This window comes from Podarcis cretensis, assembly GCF_951804945.1.
Source record: "Podarcis cretensis genome assembly, chromosome: 4".
Lineage (NCBI taxonomy): Eukaryota > Metazoa > Chordata > Lepidosauria > Squamata > Lacertidae > Podarcis > Podarcis cretensis.
Genome location: NC_137173.1, coordinates 33661048 through 33681897, shown reverse-complemented (window position 1 = coordinate 33681897; position 20850 = coordinate 33661048). Strand labels below are relative to the sequence as shown.

The window sequence follows — 20850 nt, the reverse complement described above, 5'->3', positions numbered from 1 at the left end:
CTGGAATTGGTGTCTGCTTTATATCTCACTTACCTTCTAGTCAGTTTTTACCCCTCTCTACACCTTTTGACTGTGCCTTTTGGGCTGATCTGTACAATCATTTTTCTGAGTTCTCTTAAGGGCTATGGCTTTCTGTATAGTAGACATGGTTTTTCATGACTCCACATTTCGGTCCTCACCCAGGAGCAATTTCTTGACTGTCCTGTAACTTTCTTGAAGCACTAAAAATATACCTGTGAAAGAAATATCTGAAAGCTGGGAAGTGCTTGGAGGATGAGTGAATCCCTTATTTTAATAATAAAACCAAATGATGTCCTAATTATCATACCAGGTTTGCCATGAGAATTAAAGCTGATTTTTTTTTTAACTCAATCTTTTTATTCCATTTTTCCAACCACCCACCATTTTCTTTCTCTCAATCTTAGCTGGAAACTTCTTCTGCTCCTCTTATTATTATTCAATAATGTTCCTTTTGTGTTTACAGTATGCTAGAAATTGTATAATATGGCTGTTCCCTGCCTTAGGAATCTCTTGCTCCTTTATCTTAACAGATAACTATCTGATCATGCCATCTGGGAATCTTCAGATAGTCAATGCAAGCCAAGACGATGAGGGAACTTACAAATGTGCGGCCTACAACCCTATCACCCAGGAAGTAAAAACATCTGTGTCTAGCGAGAAACTCCGTGTGAGACGTAAGTCACTTCTTCCAAATATCTGGGTTCACTGGCTTCAGGCTGTCTTAAGGTGGTGGTCCCATTTTGCAGGTGCCACCAAATGCAGTCCTTTCTTAAACTGCACGTTTTACACAAGCCCTTCATATTTGAGAGCTTGCTTTCTATACAGGAGTGTTAAATTCAAAGTATCCTCTTGCAGTGCAGGTAGCAGTAGCTTATCTCACAAGCATAAGGCTTCATTGTACATTTTCTGTTGCTTTTGGTATTATATATGGAGTGATGAAGTTGTTGATAGCAGAGTTGGTGAAATTCCAGTTGGTGAAACTTCCTGTTTAGTGGCTTTTTCACCCCAATAGGCTTTTCTGCTTACATAGTGCACCTTGTCCTGTTCTACAAGACTGTCTTACTTTTGTTTCACTGATTTCTCTCTTGGCACTAGGCTCCACAGCTGAGGCAGCTCGCATAATTTATCCCCCAGAGGCTCAGACCATCATTGTCACTAAGGGTCAAACTCTAATCCTTGAATGTGTGGCTAGTGGGATTCCACCTCCACGTGTCACATGGGCTAAGGATGGCTCCAATGTCTCTGGCTACAACAAGACTCGATTCCTTCTCAGCAATCTCCTAATTGATGCAATCAGTGAGGAAGACTCGGGGACCTACAGTTGTATGGCTGACAATGGCATGGGTGAGGCTGCGGCAGCGTTCATTCTCTACAATGTTCAAGTGTTTGGTGAGTACAACTTCATTTTCCTCCCTCTTCTCTCCTGTTAGACCCAGCAGCTATAACCATGGTCTGGAGACTGCTCACATGGTCATATATTTCAGAACTGGTTTTGAGGTGAAATTTAATGCTCACAAGCAAAATCCCTCCAGTTTAGATTTCACTCAGGGGCCTAACTCCTAATAACTGCCTAAGTAAGCTTTGAGGGCAGAGCCAAAGCTTTGACTTTCCAAAAAAGAGCCAGAGGATTAAAACTGAGTTATTTATTGAGGCACAGTAATTCTAGGCGCACAAACATAAATATAATCAAAAGACAGAAAATTGTATTCAGTAACTAAAAATGTTCTAAGCTAGATGGAATGTGCTGTGAAAAGCAGTCATGTGCTTTTAGCTGAACTGTAATTTAAAGATCCTTGGATGAATTTGGTCCTTTGAGTCTCTCACAAATAAATTAAAGAGATATCAACATATAGTATGCCAAGCTAAATGATCAAGCAAAAAGACAGAGGCATTTCCTTTTTAAAGGAAATAAATGTCTGGGCTATAAGCTAATGCAGGCTAAGTAATCCCTGGCCAATCAAGAAGGCTGCTTCATCTACCTGCATAATAAGCCCAATTTGATAGGATTACCTGGTGTACATGCATATAAAAGAAATACAGAAAACAGGCAATTGTTCTTGAAGGAGTTGATTTACAGAATTCAACACATGAAGGTTTTACCTAGGTCCTTTGCTCAAGAACCTGTATCAGGGAGCTCTTGGAAGAGATTTAATTAATGGAGAGGTCCATTAGTTTTCCAGTCTAGAGCCTGTGGTCGTAGAAGAGCATAGTGACTGCCCATCTGTCGTGGATGCTTGAGCTGAGATTCCTGCCTTGCAGGGGGTTGGACTAGATGACCCTTGGGTCCCTTCCAACTCGTAAGATTCTATTATTCTATGATCTCCTAAAGATTACTTTTGAAATACATGAAGGATCTACTTATAGGACACTTAATGGCTGTGCACAAGAATAAATAGGTTTGGGTATTGCTGTCTTCATAAACCCTTTTATAACACAGCAACATAGGAGGATAGCTACAAATATTTCAGTTCTGCCTGTTTCAGAGGTGAATGGTCATTCTCACACCTGAATTGTAACTCTGTTTCCTTTTCAGAACCCCCGGAGGTTGTCATGGAACTATCTCAGCAGATCATCTCATGGGGTCAAAGTGCAAAGTTCACCTGCAAGGTTCGGGGGAACCCCCAGCCATCAGTTGTGTGGCTGCGTAATGCAGTTCCTCTCTTCTCCAGCCACCGAATGCAACTCTCTCGCAAGGCCCTACATGTCTCCAGTGTGGGGCCTGAGGATGAAGGGATATATCAGTGCATGGCAGAGAATGAAGTTGGGAGTGCACAGGCTATGGTTCAGCTGAGGACTACTGGGCCTGGTAAGTCCAAAGTGAAGTTCAAAAGGTTCATATAGGGATAATGAAATAATAATTGTAAAGCACTTTGAACAGCAAACGTAAGTATAATAATGTTGTTGTTGTTGTTGTTGTTGTTGTTGTTGTTGTTGTTTATACCTCACCCATCTGGCTGGGTTTCCCCAACCACTCTGGGCGGCTCCCAACCGAATACAGTGGTGCCCCGCAAGACGAACGCCTCGCAAGACAGAAAACCCGCTAGACGATTTTCCCTATGGGCTTGCTTCGCAAGACGAAAATGTCTTGCGAGTTCCTGCGGGTTCCCCCCCCCTTTTTTCTAAGCCGCTAAGCCGCTTATCAGCTGATCCGCTAAGCCGATAAGCCGCTAAAAGCCGCTAAGCCACTAATAGCGCTAAGCCGATAAGCCGTCAATGGGCTTGCTTCGCAAGACGAAAAAACCGCTAGACGAAGAGACTCGCGGAACGGATTAATTTCGTCTTGCGAGGCACCACTGTATTAAAAACACAATACAGCATTAAACATTAAAAACTTCCCTAAATAGTATCTCATTGCTATTAGTATTAGGGGTGTTTCTGTCTATACATGGGGCTGCTCATTCTCTGTTTATGCCAAGTCATGCAGCTCAAGTTAGTTTCTGATCTGGAAAGGAACTTCCTGAGATTCCTACTTCTCAGATGTGTGGCTTTCAGAGTATTGGAGAAATGAACCTGAACACATGCAGGTTGTATCTTGAGTGGGTCCCTCAGTACTTAGGGGGAAAGTTGCTTTCCCTGCATAGCTCTGTTTCATGGACTGAGCTTCTTAAAATTTTTATCTGTCCATTCACTTATGTATTAAGTGTCTGAATTACCCTCCACACTTCAGCTGCAATAGCAACACTAAAAGCAGCTTACAAAAATCAAAATATTTGTAAAATTTCAGTGCTGAAGTGATAAAATAGGTGATTGTGACAAACATGACAGATGTCTCTTTTCTGACACCCTCTTTCTCTATTGTTTGTTCATTAGAAACCCCATTCTCTGCCAAAATAAAACTGCACAAATTAAAATTCTCCAACTAGAACATAATTTGTAAAGGGACTGAGTCAGATGTATCTAGAATTTAATGAATTTAACATACATACATACATAACTTTATTTGTATGCCACTCTTCCACAGTTCAAACCATGCTCAAGGCGGGTTACAACATGAACAAAATATAAAACTACAACATAAACAATAAAAAAAATTAAACAGGCAGAACCAAACTGAACAGTTTCCACAGAAATTACAAGAAGATCTAAAATAAAAATACAAAAAAACCAACAGCAACAATTCCCCCCAAAATAAACCCCCCTAAACAGTGCCTCAGGCCAAGAGCTTTGTGGCTGGAGTCAGTCTGGGCCCCACCCTCCCAGGCCAAGTGGGAAAAGGCCTGCAAGGCAGGGAGCAGGTCTTCCAGGACTCCCAGCCAAGATGCTCTCATTGGTGTCACTCAGACAGCATTTGGATTTTGTGTGGACAAGAGTAGGCTGATGTCTAGTGCACCAAAATCCCAGGTGCTTAGAACTTCCCCTCTGGCTACCTAAAGCAGACTTTCTATTTTCTAAAGAAGCCAAAAGCCTATGAAAAAGTTAGGCTTGTTATGTTAAGAGGAAGAAGCTAAAGCCAACTGAAGACTCACGTAGTAGTTTATAGCCGTGGGAGACACAATGCAGGAATGGAAACTTACCCGACTTGATGGGTGTTATTCTACTGCAGTGCTAAGAAAACCCTAATAAGCTAGATACACACACACACACACACACACACACACACACCTTTTCCTGATAGTTGGGAGTAAGTGGGTATCAGTTTTAAGACATGTGTTAGTGCTCCAGCATTTGTTCAAAACATCTCTCTTGCCTTCTAGGAACAACTCTGATGCCACAGCAAGGTTCTGTTGCCCATTCACCTCAGTCTGCCTTGTCACCTACCCTGCTTAGCAACAGTGAAAAAATGCTGAAAGACAAAGCAAACTTCCTAAGACCCAGGCCCACGACACCATCCATGTCTGTTCAATGTACTACCAAAGAGTTGGTGTCTCCAGCTGAGGCCCCTGTCATCCTTAGCTCTCCCCGGACTACTAAAACGGATTCATATGAGCTGTTGTGGAAACCACGGCATGATGGCAAAGCCCCAGTCCTCTACTATGTTGTAAAACATCGCAAGGTTAGCACATTCCTTTTTAACTGATTTCTGATAATGATGCTGAATTACAATTTCTCTGGAAAGCTCTGTTTAGCTTACACTTTCTTGCCAGTTTAGGTAGCAGCAGCCCATCTTTTGGATGGGCAGGATATTTGTCCAGTGTGCGGTCTCTGAATTTCAGTGAGTGATAGCAGCATAAGGAAGTGGGTGCTTTGGTGCAAGTTTGAGATCAGCATGGGAGAGAGAACTGCAGAGATGTATGTATCAGTGAACAGGAGCAAACCCAGGATGTACATAACCCTGGGATTATGCATATACTTTACTTAGTCTGGGGCATTTCTTCCCTCTCCCACTACCCTCCCTCCTCTTTTGATGAACTTATCCTTACCATAAGACAGATTCCAGTCAAGTAATGATTCCAGACCATCATGGTATCTTAGCTTGCTGCATGTACCTTCCTTGCTTTGTTCGTTGGTTGTGGTCTCTCTTTTTTCAGTCGCTTCACCTGGAAGGCTCTTGGGTCAGAGGGAGTCACCATGGGTCACTGCACTTAGGACTAATATGTTTCCAGCACAGAGCAAATTCTCAGCTGGAGATTCTTGTATCTTAAAGGTCTTTACAGAAGGAAACTGTTCCTGTTAACCCTGCTATCACTTTCATTTGCGTGGCTGGTAACCAGACAGACACCCTGAAATGGGCTTTATGTAAAGGAGAAGCTGGGTTTAGCCAAATTCTGAATAAACATGTTTATATCATAGCTCGTTTCAATAAATCTATTCTGACATGTGCTTACTTGAGGTGTAAGTGCATTTCAGAGAGTTTTATCCAGCTAAGTCATACTCAGATATGACTTATGGAAAACAATGGATAGGGCTAAGTAATGTTAATTCATTTCAGTGGATGTATTCTGCATTGGATACCATCCAGTTTATGGAGTGCCCATGTGTACTACATGTGCTAACTAAATAACCTGTACTGCTTAGAAATCTTTTAACTAAAGATGGCACTGAAAACTCGTTAACCCTGTGCAGCTTTGTTCAGCACATCCACAACACAAATTATAACATTGTGATTACATATTCCTTGGGAGATGGGAATAGTGGTGAATGGAGAAGTGGTACCTACCTCATATGTCAATTGATTGAGGCCGTTAGTAGCAGTGGGTATCAAATACCAGAATTCAGTCATTTGCCGGTAGACAAGTAGTTCTGCTCATTTCAGATTGCAGGTTTGTCTACAACTATCTGTGATAAATATGGCATGGTCTCATTTTCCTATTGGAGGCAAAATAGGATGTTCCATTTTCTTTTTTAGGACAAAATTGTAGGGTTGTTTCCAATTCAAAGAAGGCACTGTAGCCTATAAGTGCCTTTTACCAATGGAATGTGAGGATGATAGTTTTCAGCGATTCTTCATCCTTTTCCAGTCCCCTATGTCCCCACCCCCCATCTGCTCCAGGTAAGGGGATATTTGCAAAAAAATGCCTCCCTCTTTGTCACATTCACGGAAACTTTCACTGGAGCTAAGAGCCTGCAGTGAGTGGAGGGACACAGTTGGATACAACCTGTAACTGTTTGGTAAATGCACAGGTGCACAACCTGTGTCGCTTGCAGCTGCTAAGTAAACGTTGGAGTTCTCTCCCTTGAGGGTGTTGATTTCCCCCCTCTAATTCTTGATGATACAGCTCTGCAGCTGACTTTTCTTTCATTGTCATATGGATATTTTTGGACTGGGAAATAGCTAATAATCTTCATCTTCTTCTACTCAGATAGAAGGGCTGTAGTTCAGTAGTTAAGTACTTGTATTGCATTCAAAAGGTTCCAGGTTCTGTAGTTCCCAGAATCTCTTGGTAGGAGAGAGCCATTGCCAACCAGTGTAAACCGTTATGAGCTAGATAACAGGCAGCTTCCTGTGTTACTTTATTCCTATGTTATCTCATACCAGTTTGCCAGTGATTATTTTATATATGCAGCACACATGTTTAAACAATTTTATTTTATAATTCTCAATTGCTATTAGCAGGACTTCCTGTTACAACATGGAATTACAAAGGGGTTCCTCTGAGTGGCATCAATTTAATAAGATCATGCTGCCAAGTAGCTTAATGCTTCTGAGAATTTACTTGTCATAGCATTCTTGCTGTTGTCATTACTACTCAAATCCAAACTGCTCTTGTCAGTATGCATGACACTTTGCAGAATACAAGCCAATCTAAAATTTACACTGGGAAAAACATAAAGGAAGGGGAGGAAAGGGGAGGTGGGTTAAAAAAATGAAGCAATACAGTAATGCACTTGTTTCAGTTGCATTTCCTTAGGCTTCATTTCTGCTTGTGCTGTAGTGAGGAGCAGATGGGGCTTATCAGCCTGGAAAAGTAGCCCATCTAAGAGAAGGAAAACTCTGATCCTAAACCTCTGTTGCCTTGTGGGATATCTTTGGGAGAAAACGGTTAAGGAGTAGACCGAACAAAAATCCAGAATGGAGTCCCTAACACGGTTGAGTGGCGCCTTCTATGCTTCCTTCCAACAACTCCTGGTGCCAAGCATATTGCTCTGCTTTCCTTTGGACCACATCAGCAAGGCTGAGAGAGCAGGGGTCTTATCATCTGCACAGCCCATCTTGCTTGTGCCCTGGGGAGGTCACTTGGGTGCTGCTAACACAGCAGTTTGACTTCATCCCTGCACTCTATTGTCTCTCAAGACAGACAGATGCCAGCAACAAGTTTATTTAGATCTTGCTTTGGCTAAAAATGCTCAATAACCCTTTTATCCATAATAAGGTGAAGGTAATTGAATCCACTCATAGGTGTGCTTGTTCCTTGTCCTTCAACAGGTAATGAATTCTTCAGACAGCTGGACAGTCATGGATGTCCCTGCCAACCAGCATCATCTGACTCTAATAAAACTGGACCCAGGAAGTTTGTATGAGGTGGAGATGTCTGCCTACAACTGTGCTGGAGAGGGGCAGACAGCAATGGTGACCTTCAGGACCGGTAAAGATGTAGTACTTTCCCATGAGTTGTAAATTCTCTCCTTGTCCTGATGCTGAAGGCTTTGTCATTTAGAAATTTGCTTTCGTTAATAATAATAATGTTAATAAGACACAGTTACATCCATGGAATGTAAGCCGCCACAGAACGTTGGTGAAGTTTACCATTCAGAGCAATAAGACACTAAAAGTTTATCTCATGCCATCTTTGCTATTTTTGTCTTGCTTAGGACGTCGACCCAAACCAGATATCATAGCCAGCAAAGAGCAGCAGATTCAGAAGGATGACCCTGGTACCAGCTCTCGGAGCAGCAACCAATCTGACAATACTCGCCTGTCCCGTAAGGCCACTTTCAGACTGGCGGCAGAAAGGGTTTTCTGGCTCTAGAAGTCTGATTATTCTTGGGGGAGGAGAGCTAGGAAAGATGGTGGTGTGGATGAGAAAAAGACAAGCCTGGCACAAGCAACAGGGAGGGAGTTTGCTTATCTCTGCTGCTTCTGTCCAGTCCTTATTAGGCCATGTTGCTCTTCAAAGTCGGTTTTACTGGCTACAAGCACCTATCAGACAAACGGTCTAGTAATATGATAGTGAGCGAATCATAGAATCGTGGAATTGTAGAGTTGGAAGGGACCCTGAGGGTCACCTAGTACAATCCCCTGCAGTGCAGGAATCTGAACTAAAGCATCGATGACAGATGGTCACCCAGCCTCTGCTTAGAAGCCTCTAAGGAAGGAGAGTCCACCACCTTCTGAGGGAGTCTGTTCCACTGTCAAACAGCTCTTACTGTCAGAAAGTTCTTCCTGATGTTTAGTCAGAATCTCCTTCCTTGTAACTTGAAGCCATTGGTTCAGGTCCTGCCCTCCAGAGCAGGAGAAAACAAGCCTGCTCCATGCTCCATGCAACACTTCAACAAACAGTGATTTGATTATGATTGTTACGGTGGGAGGAGCCTTGAAAAAATATGCAATTTCAAGAGGACTCTTTTTACCGAGTCCAACTTGTCCGTGTGTGCACCTTTATTACTATTAATTAAATTTCTACACTGCCCTTCATCCAAGGATCATTGGGTGGTTTACAATATAAAAATATATACCATGGTAGCAAGAACACCTTTTCTCTCCCCTTCTCCAATTGTCTTCTCCCTCTCTCTAGCACACTATTTCATGTTGCAAGGAAAGTTCACTACAGCCCAGCTTTCCCAATCTAAAACTGGTTGTATATCTGCTAATGTTGTTCTCCTTTTCCTTACAGCTCCCGAGGCTCCAGATCGCCCCACCATCTCGATGGCATCTGAGACATCTGTCTATGTGACTTGGATCCCCCGTGGAAATGGAGGCTTCCCCATTCAGTCATTCCGAGTAGAATATAAGAAACTGAAGAAGATGGGGGACTGGGTGCTGGCCACAAGTGACATCCACCCTTCTCGTCTCTCTGTGGAAATTGCAGGACTAGAGAAAGGTAGGAGATCTTCTATTCCCAGCATATAGGCTTCCTATGGTCCTTGGAAAGACTTAATAGTGGCTTCATATCTTGCCTGCTGCTACAGAAACCATTACCCACGCCAAGAAGAAAAGGTCATTTCAGAGTTGTCATAGTCCTCTTCTGGAGAAATGTGAAATTCTGCAGATGCTTTCTTTAATCCTGAAATTATTCTGCTGAGAATAAAAGCTTTGAATCACTGTATCCATGCAAAACTACATATTACCTGCAAATGTATCTAATGGCAGCCGAACAATTCTCTTTTTTTCACATGGAAAGCTACTGCAGATGGGTCAGTTAGGAACAGAAACGTGTGTGCATGTGAGTGGAAGTTTAACCCTTTCCCTGCTTGCTGTTTCCCCACTTCAAGTGGAACAGATTGCCTCAGGAGATGGTGGGCTCACTGCTGGAGTTATTTAAGTTGAAGCTGCCGGGGGTGGGGGCGGTGTCCTAGATTAAGCAGGGGATCCATCCCTAGTCCATGGGTGTAGCCAAAGGAGGGCAGGGAGGGGCAGCTGCCCCCCCCCAACCAAGTAAATCAATACAAAATAACTAACTGAGGTTCTTCCCCTCTAACATAAAGCCTGGCTACGCCCATGCCCAAGTCTACAGTTTTATGGCTCTACAAAGTCACCCACTTTGTATCTTCCCTCACTGCAAGATTTCAAGCCTTTGTTTACCTTCACAAATACAGTTTTGAAGAAATGGCAGGAAGTAAAATGGTTAATTGTGTGTGTCCTTGTATCCATTTCTCCAAACTTCCACCCTAAAGCAGCTTTTCATGCAAAGACAAAAGCCATAGACCAACTGTTCTTTACACTTGTTGGCATGTAGCGTGTACATTAGCATTCAGTCTCTTCTGTGCATCTGAAGTAAGGTAGCAAATGTGATCTCTTGACCATTCAGACCAGGTTAAAAAAACACCTGAACCTTTTAAAAAGCAGTCATTGTCTGGGGCAGCAAGATTAGATTTTTGCTGCTATTTTGTTTCTTAGTTCATTAGGTCAGGAAACACCATCTCTGAAGTATGTCATTTTGCCACCTGCTAATGTGGAATGTCTGACTTTTCAGGAAGAGATGAACAAGGAAAATACCAAGGTCAGAGGTCTGCTCACTTTTCTCCTGCATTGTTTCTCCATTCCATATTCTAGGCACATCCTACAAATTTCGAGTGCGAGCATTGAACATACTGGGGGAGAGCGAGCCAAGTGCTCCATCTAAACCACATGTGGTATCGGGCTACAGCAACCGTGTATATGAGCGCCCTGTCACAGGGCCATACATCACCTTCACGGATGCCATCAATGAGACCACCATCATGCTGAAGTGGATGGTAAGCAGGGGAGGCAGGAGCTGGGACCAGAATTCAAAAGATAGGACAGGATTTTTTTTTCATCTGTAGCAAAATGTGCTCAGTAAAATTGCACAGGATTTCTTATTATTTCTGTTAACACTGCTGATACTAACTAGTGCCAAATTTTAATTATCACTACTTTAAGTTTCTCTGTTGCTTCCCTTCTTCTACTCTATTGTGCTGGACACTTACAGTGTCACTGTTCTGTGTTTCAATACTCAAGCACACATTTGATTTTATTGACTTTGTGGCTTAGATCATTTATGTTCATTGCATTTCAGTTAAAAGTTCCACAAATGAGCAGTATTATTCCTCTCATATATACCCACCCATCACATGTAGCACTTTCCAGCCTCTGCAAAGTCCACATAATAGCTTTCATATTGGCATTCATTTTGAAACAGAGGTTCTCAAACTTCTACAGAGTGGTCTTTTTTAGCTAAAGAAAAATAGACAGTGCACTATCTGAAACACAAGTATGTGTCTTTATAGCTTGTACATTTATTCCCCAGTTTGTAGCAATTGTGGGAAAGTTTCCCATTATTTCTCCTGTTCTCCTACTGCAATATCCTATGCCTGGGAATAGTCAGTGTTAAAAATGTTTTAAAAAGTTATCAAACTTCTTATTGCTAGTAGATTCTCATGCATCAGCCCCAAATCATCTCTATTTTCCTGCCTGTGGGAAAATCCATTGCAAACAATGGATTCTGAGTGGTTAATATGAACACAACAGCAGGAAGAAGGAATGAGTAGGCAAATGATAGATACATAGAAAAGGGGAAGAGTAGAAAGAGGTCCCCTTTTCTATGTAGCTTAATGGTAGAACACTTGCCTGGTATTTTGCATGCATATATGACAGTCTCTGGGTAAATCCCTGACATCATCCACTAACGATTTCAAGTGGCAGGGCTAGGAAATAAAACTGGTAGTGATATACTGCCGATTAGTATTGACTGTACTGGGCTTGATGTATCTCTGCTCATATGCAGTACAAAATGAGTAGTGAGCTGAAGATTGACAGTGAGAAATAGTGGCCTTCTTTAAGACCATGTATCTGCCCTACAGTTTTGAGAACTCCTGTTTTAACCATCAAGACAGCAATAGGTTGTAGGCACAAATTGCTGGATATTCCCGCCCGCCCCGCCCCCCCATATCTTCCACTAGAGAGACGACATACCCAGCAACTTGTCCCTAGGGCCATAACTCTCTTTTTGGTGAAAGTAGGAGTTCTATCACAGTGATAATTATAGTGCTATCATATCCTATGCTATCATAATGGATTTTTTAAACTTTTTCCCTCACCTGCCAAATAACAGTGTTCAGGGCTGAAAGAACAAGATATATAGTTCAATTCATCATATGATGAGAGAGAACATCAAAGTGTACCTTGTGCAAAATATTTGGGTTCAGCTCTACTGAGGATCGCAATACTGAAGCTGAACAATGCTCTATTCCTTAAAAAACCTTCACAAATACATTTTGCACTTGGCTCCACTCATTACCATTATTTTGCTGTTGTCAGATCTTGGTGTTCCAATACACACTGAAATAAATCCCACAGTCCAGAAGTCTGCCCAGTCCTGCCTTATTCTCTGCCTCTGCAATGAACACTAACACTTTTGTGGTGTAGTGGTTAAGAGCAGTGGACTCATAATCTGGGGAACTGGGTTTGATTCCCCGCTCCTCCACATGCAGCTGCTGGGTGACCTTGGCTAATCACACTTCTCTGAAGTCTCTCAGCCCCACTCACCTCACAGAGTGTTTGTTGTGGGGGAGGAAAGGAAAGGAGAATGTGAGCCACTTTGAGACTCCCTTCGGGTAGTGATAATGCGGGATATCAAATCCAAACTCTTCTTCTTCTTTTGTTAATTTCTGCCTTTTGCTCCTTTCTATAGTACATTTCAGCCAGCAATAACAATACTCCAATTCACGGTTTTTACATCTATTATCGACCAACTGACAGTGACAATGACAGTGATTACAAGAGGGATACGGTAGAAGGTAAGGGTACACCAGCTGGTTGGATCCCAAATGTTAATTGCACCAAATAGTCTACTGAGGGCCTATCCACACTTACCTTTTCTGCCCTTTTCCCAAGGCACAGTCTGCACTTTAAAGCTCCATATCCAAGTGCCCTTTTTTGCCCTGGAGCTTTCCTCATGAAAACTCGCCAATCTGCGTAAAACCCAAATTGCCATTTGTTGCGCTCCAACTTTAAAAGAGCAACTTTTTGCAAGGAAATCTTTGGGACAAAAAAAAAAGGGGAAAAAAGAGTGTTCTGAGTCCCCCACTGCAAAGTGTTTTTATGAAAAGGGCTTCTCAGTTGAAGCTGTCTGGGTGACTCACTGGGTTCCTGTGAAGATAAAATGGAGATGGGGAGCCATTGAGCTCCTTGGAACAACAGAAGGATGTAAATATAATAAACAAATCATTTGCGTTGAGAGGAAAGGCCTCTTGGCTGGGTGGTGTGAAGATTCAGCTACTGTACTTCTGACTAGTCACAGCGATACAGAAGCCCTTTCAGTACTATGTCCCCCTCCCAGAGAGGTTCAGAAGGTGGCAACACAAGAACGGGCCTTTCCTGTGGTAGCTCCCCACCTGTGGAATGCTCTCCCCAGAGAGGCTCGCCTGGCACCTTCATTACATGTCTTTAGGCGCCAGGCAAAAGCATTCCTCTTCAACCAGGCCTTTGACTATTAAATAATCTATGACTTGTTATTATGATTGTTTTATTATGCTGTCTATTGTAATGATTTTTATTATTTTTATGATTGGTGCTCTGAAATGTGTTGTTAAAGTTGTACACCACCCTTGGATCTTTTGATAAAGGGTGGTATATAAATTGAAATAATAATAATAGGCATTTCCCAGCAAGTGGGGGGGGGGTGGGAATTGTGTTTGCTGTTAACTGTCCCATGTCTATATTGCTGTGTGATAATACAGTGATCCGTTTATGGCATTGGGATAGAGGTGTGAATAAAAGGAAAGTGACACTTGTGTGTATGTTGCTTCCTATTCAGGTGACCGGTACTGGCATTCTATCAGCCACCTCCAGCCAGAGACTTCATATGACATTAAGATGCAGTGCTTCAACGAGGGTGGGGAGAGTGAATTCAGTAATGTGATGATGTGTGAAACCAAAGGTAACTAGTCCAACGCTATATTCAGGTGTCTCAGATGCTCCTCCTCCACTTTGCAATATGAATAAGCTTGTGAAGAGATCAGGAAGTTTAGAAATATATTATCCATGGGTGATTGTAAGATACGTGTGAGAAACTGATTAGGAGAGCAAATGATATGAAACTAAGGAAAGGGGGGGAGTTCTGGTGATAAAAATTCATTCATTAACTGCAGAATTTGAAGGATAGGTATAAGTCCCCCCCATTGGTGAAAAAAGTGACCCAACTGGATATTATGCAGTAAGTCAGGAGTGGGGAACCTTTTTCCTCCCATTCCCTTCTGAGCCATCTTATGGCGGCCAAGTGCCAGCATTGGGCAGAGCAAGAGGCAAAAATGGGCTGAGCAATGAATCCAAACTAGGTTCATAAACTATGAAGAAGCTGGAGGCTGCCTTGCACCTTCGCTACATATCTTTAGGTGCTAGGAAAAACGTTTCTCTTTTTGCAGGCCTTTGACTGCTTCAACAGGCTATGGCTTTTTAAATTGGGGGGGGGGGTATTTTGTTTATTACTACGTTATGCATTTTTATGTGATCCTTGGATGAAGGATGGTGTAGAAATTTAATAATAATACATTGAGAGAACCATGTTGATATTGAAAGACTGGGGTGGGCATGGAGGCTGTGTAAAGATCTTAACTATGCTTTTCTTTCTCTTGAAGCTCGCAAATCTGCAGGAGTGCCTGGTCACCTCCCACCATCTACAGTATCTACGATACATCACCCCCAACCCAACAGTGGCCATAATTTCTTAGGGGCAGGGGCCATGGTGGCTCGCTCCAGTGATCTGCCATACTTGATTGTAGGGGTGGTGCTGGGCTCCATCGTTCTCATCATTGTGGCATTCATTCCATTTTGCCTTTGGAGGGCTTGGTCCAAGCAGAGTAAGTGACTTTAACAAAAGGTACCTGTAACTCTGAAACAAAGGGCACACACACACAACTTTGACTGGAGGTTATGGGCTATAAGGGAAACCAACCCAATTTCATTATATTCCTATTCACAGGAAATGTTGCGTGAATAACTCATCCTCAAATAACTTTACATGTGCATGTGATTAAATTCTGACTTCCCAAAGTCATTTCATGAACATAACTGTCTGAATTGGCTCTGTGGCCTTCAAAAGCCCACTCATAACCAAGGCCCAAAGATATTCTATGCTGTCCTCAGAATGTTTTTTCCTGTTTTCTTTCTCTTCCCCAATGGCTATTGTCTGCAGTGTTTCCAGTTATGGCAGCAGCTCATGTTATGTCTGTGTTCAGTCTTTAACATGTATATTATTTTGTCATTTCAGAGCAGAGCATAGATCTGGGTTTTCCTGGTGCAGGGCTGCTGGTGTCCTCTTGCCAGTACACCATGGTTCCCCTGCAAGGGGTCTCCACTCCTCGAGCTAATGGGCTGCGTTATGCGAATGGCGTGCATCTGCCAGCACACCAGGGAGCCAATGGCCATTTCCCCTCAGCTACAATTGGATATCCCAGCGCAAAGTCACAGGATTACAGCCCAGATGAGGTTCAACAGGTAAATATATTTAGCAACAGCAGGGGGTGTTGAGTGACTTCTTTATCTCCTTGCCCTGAATAATGGCTCATTGCAACGCCCAATGCCTAGTGTTCTGTTTCTGCCTCAGGAGGCAGAAGAGGAAGGAAAATGCTTTGCCAGAATCTTCAGTTCCTAGACTAAAATTTATTTAGATATTATATACCCTGCTGACTAACCAAAGTTTTCAGCTTGACTTACAATATATTTAAAATGCAATAAATTATGGCAGGGCAGCTATACTATTTATATAAGCTTTCCCCTAGCGTCCACTGTTCCAGTTGCCACTCTGCAGCTGAATCGTCACATTTGGAAATGGCGGCTGAATCAGTCAGATGTTAAGTTCCTCATATGCCACGGTTTCTTCACTGGACTGTTGCCAGTGTTCCTTACAACCACAGCCTCTGGGGGCAGATGCAAAGGTGTTATAAGCCTTCCTCCCAGAATGTAAACCTGGAGAGGTCAGTCTTTTTTTTAGGTCTTTTGGACAAGCGGAAAATTTTGAACCTATAGATTCTGAATATGACAGAATAAATAGCATTTGAGCATCTAACTGGTTATTAATGAACCTTTTAAAGCATCACATCCTTTAAAATGCAGTACATAAATTCCCCACGGCTATAGAAACAGGTTTCAGAAGCCATTTGTATGCAAAGGCCCAGAGAAGCAGTAATCCTATGGTTCTGGGTCAATGTAGAGTCCAGTTCCCTAAAGCAGCTCAGTTTTTATAATCCTAGAAGCAGTAATGGTTCTGAATATCTAAAGCTGAACTCCTTTGGCATAATCCCATGCATTGGCTTTAGAATCTAGACACTTTAATTATCTTCTAAATTTTTCTTTTTCTAACTTATTTTTTTATTCTCAGCAGAATGGAACCAATGCGTTTCTGCAAGGGAGGGTGCTGCAAAATGGAAATATTCCAGCTGAACACCAGAGGTATGGCTCTAGCTATCAGGCTTCATGTGTAATGGCAATATAATGTCACAGAAATGATGGAAATGCCTCTTATGTCAGCATTTCTGTCATGCAAGATTATTTTCATTAGGGCTGTAAAAAATCAAAGCTCATACCACGTTTTATTTGGCAATCTGTTCCCTTAAAGTTTTATAGAAGTGAAATCGGAAGTCCTTTAATTTCATGGTACTGATGGCACAATAGGACTGATTCACTAATTGCTTTTAAACTGAGGCAGACAAACAAATTTATTTTATGGTAGCAGGCCTGTGTGTGTATAGGCTCAGTGCAGATTAAAGAACATCTCAGAATCAGATTAATGACCTAATAGGTAATTATCATGTATCACCAATTTAGTGAGATATAGCCCCACAATTCTGCTCTCCTGCCTTTGTCATAGCTCATGATCGTTACCCAACCCAGTTAACCCTACCGTAACCCACCAAAATCAATCACCTATCATACCTAGTCACTGTCTGCTCCAAAATACATGGCAACCTCATCCTCTTGATAACCTCTGTGAAATGTAATGCTCAGTAATCACAACACAATTGAAATTGCATACTATATTGTTGTGTAAGATTATATCCTACTGGAACCTAGAACAATGAGCATGGAAATGAACGTATGAATTCTGCCAAACTGTGTCCTTTTTCAGTTTCTTCAATTTTGTATATGAGGAAGTTAATCAGAGGATAATTGAAGATGATGTCCTCAAATTGCTTTTTCTCTGCAACTTAGGTCACCTAGTCCTGGACCAGATCAGAATTCTTTTCTCTATGGGCTTCCAGATGACTCCACACACCAGCTGCTTCAGCAACATGACAATTGCCATCATCGTGAACAATACCTTGACCTGTGTCACTCTGTGCCGCCAGGCAAAATGGGCAACTCCACTAAGGAAATCATGAAGGATCCTGTCTTCCATACAGGTCAGTGGGACATAAACCATGAAAGGATATTTTTGCTCCTGTTGCTTGCTATGCATTAACCTTTGGAGGAAAGTTGCTGCTTTCAGCGCCGAGGGCCTTCTGGCGGTTCCCTCACTGCGAGAAGCTAAGTTACAGGGAACCAGGCAGAGGGCCTTCTCGGTAGTGGCGCCTGCCCTGTGGAACGCCCTGTGGAACGCCCTCCCACCAGAAGAGAACAACAAGTACCAGACCTTTAGAAAACATCTGAAGGCAGCCCTGTTTAGGGAAGCTTTTAACGTTTGATGTATTATAGTATTTTAATATTTTTTGGAAGCCGCCCAGAGTGGCTGGGGAAGCCCAGCCAGATGGGTGGGGTATAAATAATAAATTATTATTAATAATAATAATAATAATAATAATAATAATAATAATAATAATATTTCTAAATCTAGGGCAGGACCTTGATGTGAAAAGCAGAGAGAATGGTAGTCATGGACTTTCTATTCAGTTAAAGTTCTGCATTATTTGCAAGTTATATATGGTGGCATATACAGAAACTAATGTTCAAGCATTTGAAATATACGGCCTAGAAAGATAGATCCAATATATCCAACTGGAGCATATTCAACTTTCCAATGACATTGCTGTGCTTCCAACCCAAAACTGCAAGCATCTATATCAATTTTAGTAAATGTCAGAGAGTGAATTTTGATTTGGAAAATGTCAAGTATTTTATACTAATGCAGGCTTCTTTCACACAATCATTTTTGTGTTAGTGCGCTGTGGGTTAAAGCCTCAGCGCCTAGGGCTTGCCGATCGAAAGGTCGGCGGTTCGAATCCCTGCGGCGGGGTGCGCTCCCGCTGCTCGGTCCCAGCGCCTGCCAACCTAGCAGTTTGAAAGCACCTCCGGGTGCAAGTAGATAAATAGGGACCGCTTACCAGCGGGAAGGTAAACGGCGTTTCCGTGTGCGGCTCTGGCTCTGGCTCTGGCTCTGGCCAGAGCAGCGATGTCACGCTGGCCACGTGACCCGGAAGTGTCTCTGGACAGTGCTGGCCCCTGGCCTCTTAAGTGAGATGGGCGCACAACCCCAGAGTCTGTCAAGACTGGCCCGTACGGGCAGGGGTACCTTTACCTTTACCTTTAACAGAAATGACTGCATGAAATAACAGTGTAGCTCAGGTCTGAAATGTCAAAAGCCATTACCAAAGGCTTACTTGGCATTTACTAATATGCCTTTTGCTGGCAAATGGAATAAATCAGAGTAGAAACTTGTCATTAATTGGTGATTTTTGAGAATTTATCAGTAACTGGCAGAATTTGCAGACATTTTCCACTGGCATCACTTTTACTAGAAACTCTTAGCATTTCAGTATATGTCACTTCATTTTTTTTATATTTTCAGTAATACAATCATAGCTTGCTATCTGACAAATTGTAGTAACCCTTCTGGAAGATCTCCAGAACAGGGGTTTAAGCTCTTTTGGATTTTCATAGTGAATTTCTTTCAAAGTGTTTTGAAGAATAGTGGTATCTGACCAAGGACACGCTTTCATTGTCCTTCCTTGTCTTCCCAGATTCTGCCTGCTGCCTTGGTCTAGTACCAGTTGAAGACGTAGAGAGGACAGATTTCTGCCAAGATGAACGACAAGTGTGGCCCCCAAACACAGTGGACACTTGCTTGGCCGGAAGCACAGAGAAGCATCTGAACAGCCTGCCGCTGCATGTTCCCTTAGAGACACTTCCTGGCACCAGTTAGGGAACTAATTGCCTTACAAAGACTATTCTAAACAGAAAAAGGGTTATTTATTTTTGTATTACATCTCTATTTATATATTTATGCACTTGTAAATAGATGTGTATCTGCCTTCTATAATTACGCTGAAAGAAATGGCATCATGCGCAAGAGGTGATAAACTGAGGCAACAGCATGTACTTCCATCAGATCACGACTTGGAAAAGGCAGCTTCCTACTCTCAGCAACAGAATAAGCACAAGGGCAAGAGCTGCATTCTCCAGCTGCAAGAAGGTGTCTCTAAATGGTGAGATTATGGGAAAGGGTCTTTACTTGCCTCCCAGCAGGAGGAATCTCATTGCAGAATGCTAAAGGAAAACAGATATAAAGTAGGTACCATATTTATCTGCATTAACAAGCAATATATACAAGCACAGATTCTGTGATAGTGTGCCTATATAATGAATCCAATGCCATGCTTCATCAAGTAAATAAAGACTGTTTCTTCCCTTTGACTGAACTTTTATTTAGGTTCCTTATACTTAGGTAAAGCCTCCTTTCCTCATGTTACAGTCCGCTTAGCATTTATTTTTCAACAAACACACACCTCATTAAGATCATGGACAACACTAAGGAAGAAAGTTTAGCACTCAAAATGAAACATTTTAAGCTTCTGGTTTCAGTGCAAATTTAGGGGTATTAATGTGATCAGCTTCTAGTCTATAGGAAGATGAGTCATCTAGGACATGGTTTTTACCTATAACCATTTCATTAAGCATCATGAATATCTACTGGAGCAGAAAGCACATCATTTGAAGCAATGCTGAGTTCAGTACAAAGTATAAGGTGAACAGCTCCAGGGCTGAATGAGGACATCAGAACAATTGCTATATTGACTCAGATTTTATTGTCAATCTCATAAGTATTTATCAACAACACAGTTCCAGGTTGAAAGTACAGATATGGAGACACATCTGCATCAAGATACTAATTGCCCAATTAGGAGGACAAGGCTGTATATCCATTGTGCCTGATCTTGCATATATTTGGATCAGGAAGTAAAACATCTATTTGAAGACTTTAAGACAGCATAGTTAATTGTGCCCTCCAGATGTCGGCCTTCATCAACCATGACCATTTGGCCAGGCTGCCTGGGTTGACCAACACCATGTCCCCATGTGCCCAAAGCCAACGGGGTACAGTAAGTAAAAAAGATAGATGGGGTTGCTACTATTTTCTTAATAGTGCCTCTTGTGCCTTTAGCAGCCATATGAAAGACAAATTCAAGAGCTGCAACTCCGTCAATGTATCAAATCACTGAAGGCAAGGAAAAGTTTCAACATTCTGCCTGGCCTATGCTATTAAAAGGTCCAGAATTTCCACCAAAAGGGGAAGAGCTTTAAGACCAGGATACATCATATGAAACTTAAATCTCAAGGGCTAGCTTGCTAATTATTCTCATGCAGTAGGGTTGATATGCATAAAAAATGAGAACAAGGGAACGACATGAAAAGGATTTAATCCAGCATCCCACCTTGAGGATATCCAGGCTGAGATGGTGGAAAGATGCGGCCATCCTTCCTGCTTAGGAGAGTGATTTCTTCTTTCAGGACCTCAGCTTCTTGGGCTTGTAACTGGACCAATGCAATCAGCTTCTCCTTCTCCTCAATATCTGATTTGCGAGGCCCTTGGAATTCTGCTCCCTGAAGAAACAAAAGCC

General features: G+C 42.2%; 2 protein-coding genes across 5 annotated transcripts in view; one reads left to right on the top strand and one right to left on the bottom strand.

The window, feature by feature from the left end:
• BOC (BOC cell adhesion associated, oncogene regulated) overlaps positions 1-19645 on the top strand; it is an 85796-nt gene extending 66151 nt beyond the window's left edge. For 3 of the 4 annotated variants that reach the window (XM_079973419.1, XM_079973420.1, XM_079973418.1), the window contains 15 exons: positions 552-695; positions 1117-1410; positions 2555-2827; positions 4716-5014; positions 7826-7985; positions 8212-8322; positions 9234-9440; positions 10613-10794; positions 12711-12816; positions 13836-13958; positions 14656-14877; positions 15288-15514; positions 16398-16468; positions 17228-17418; positions 18973-19645. In XM_079973419.1, the coding sequence (XP_079829545.1) occupies positions 552-695; positions 1117-1410; positions 2555-2827; positions 4716-5014; positions 7826-7985; positions 8212-8322; positions 9234-9440; positions 10613-10794; positions 12711-12816; positions 13836-13958; positions 14656-14877; positions 15288-15514; positions 16398-16468; positions 17228-17418; positions 18973-19154 (2792 nt within the window). In that variant the 3' untranslated portion in view covers positions 19155-19645. The remainder of the gene's footprint in view (positions 1-551; positions 696-1116; positions 1411-2554; positions 2828-4715; positions 5015-7825; positions 7986-8211; positions 8323-9233; positions 9441-10612; positions 10795-12710; positions 12817-13835; positions 13959-14655; positions 14878-15287; positions 15515-16397; positions 16469-17227; positions 17419-18972) is intronic. The other variant, XM_079973421.1, reaches the window with a different exon arrangement.
• Positions 19646-20018: 373 nt separating this feature from the next.
• CFAP44 (cilia and flagella associated protein 44) overlaps positions 20019-20850 on the bottom strand; it is a 45341-nt gene continuing 44509 nt past the window's right edge. The window contains exon 35 of the mRNA XM_079973255.1: positions 20019-20833. Coding sequence (XP_079829381.1) covers positions 20648-20833 — 186 coding nt within the window. The 3' untranslated portion in view covers positions 20019-20647. The remainder of the gene's footprint in view (positions 20834-20850) is intronic.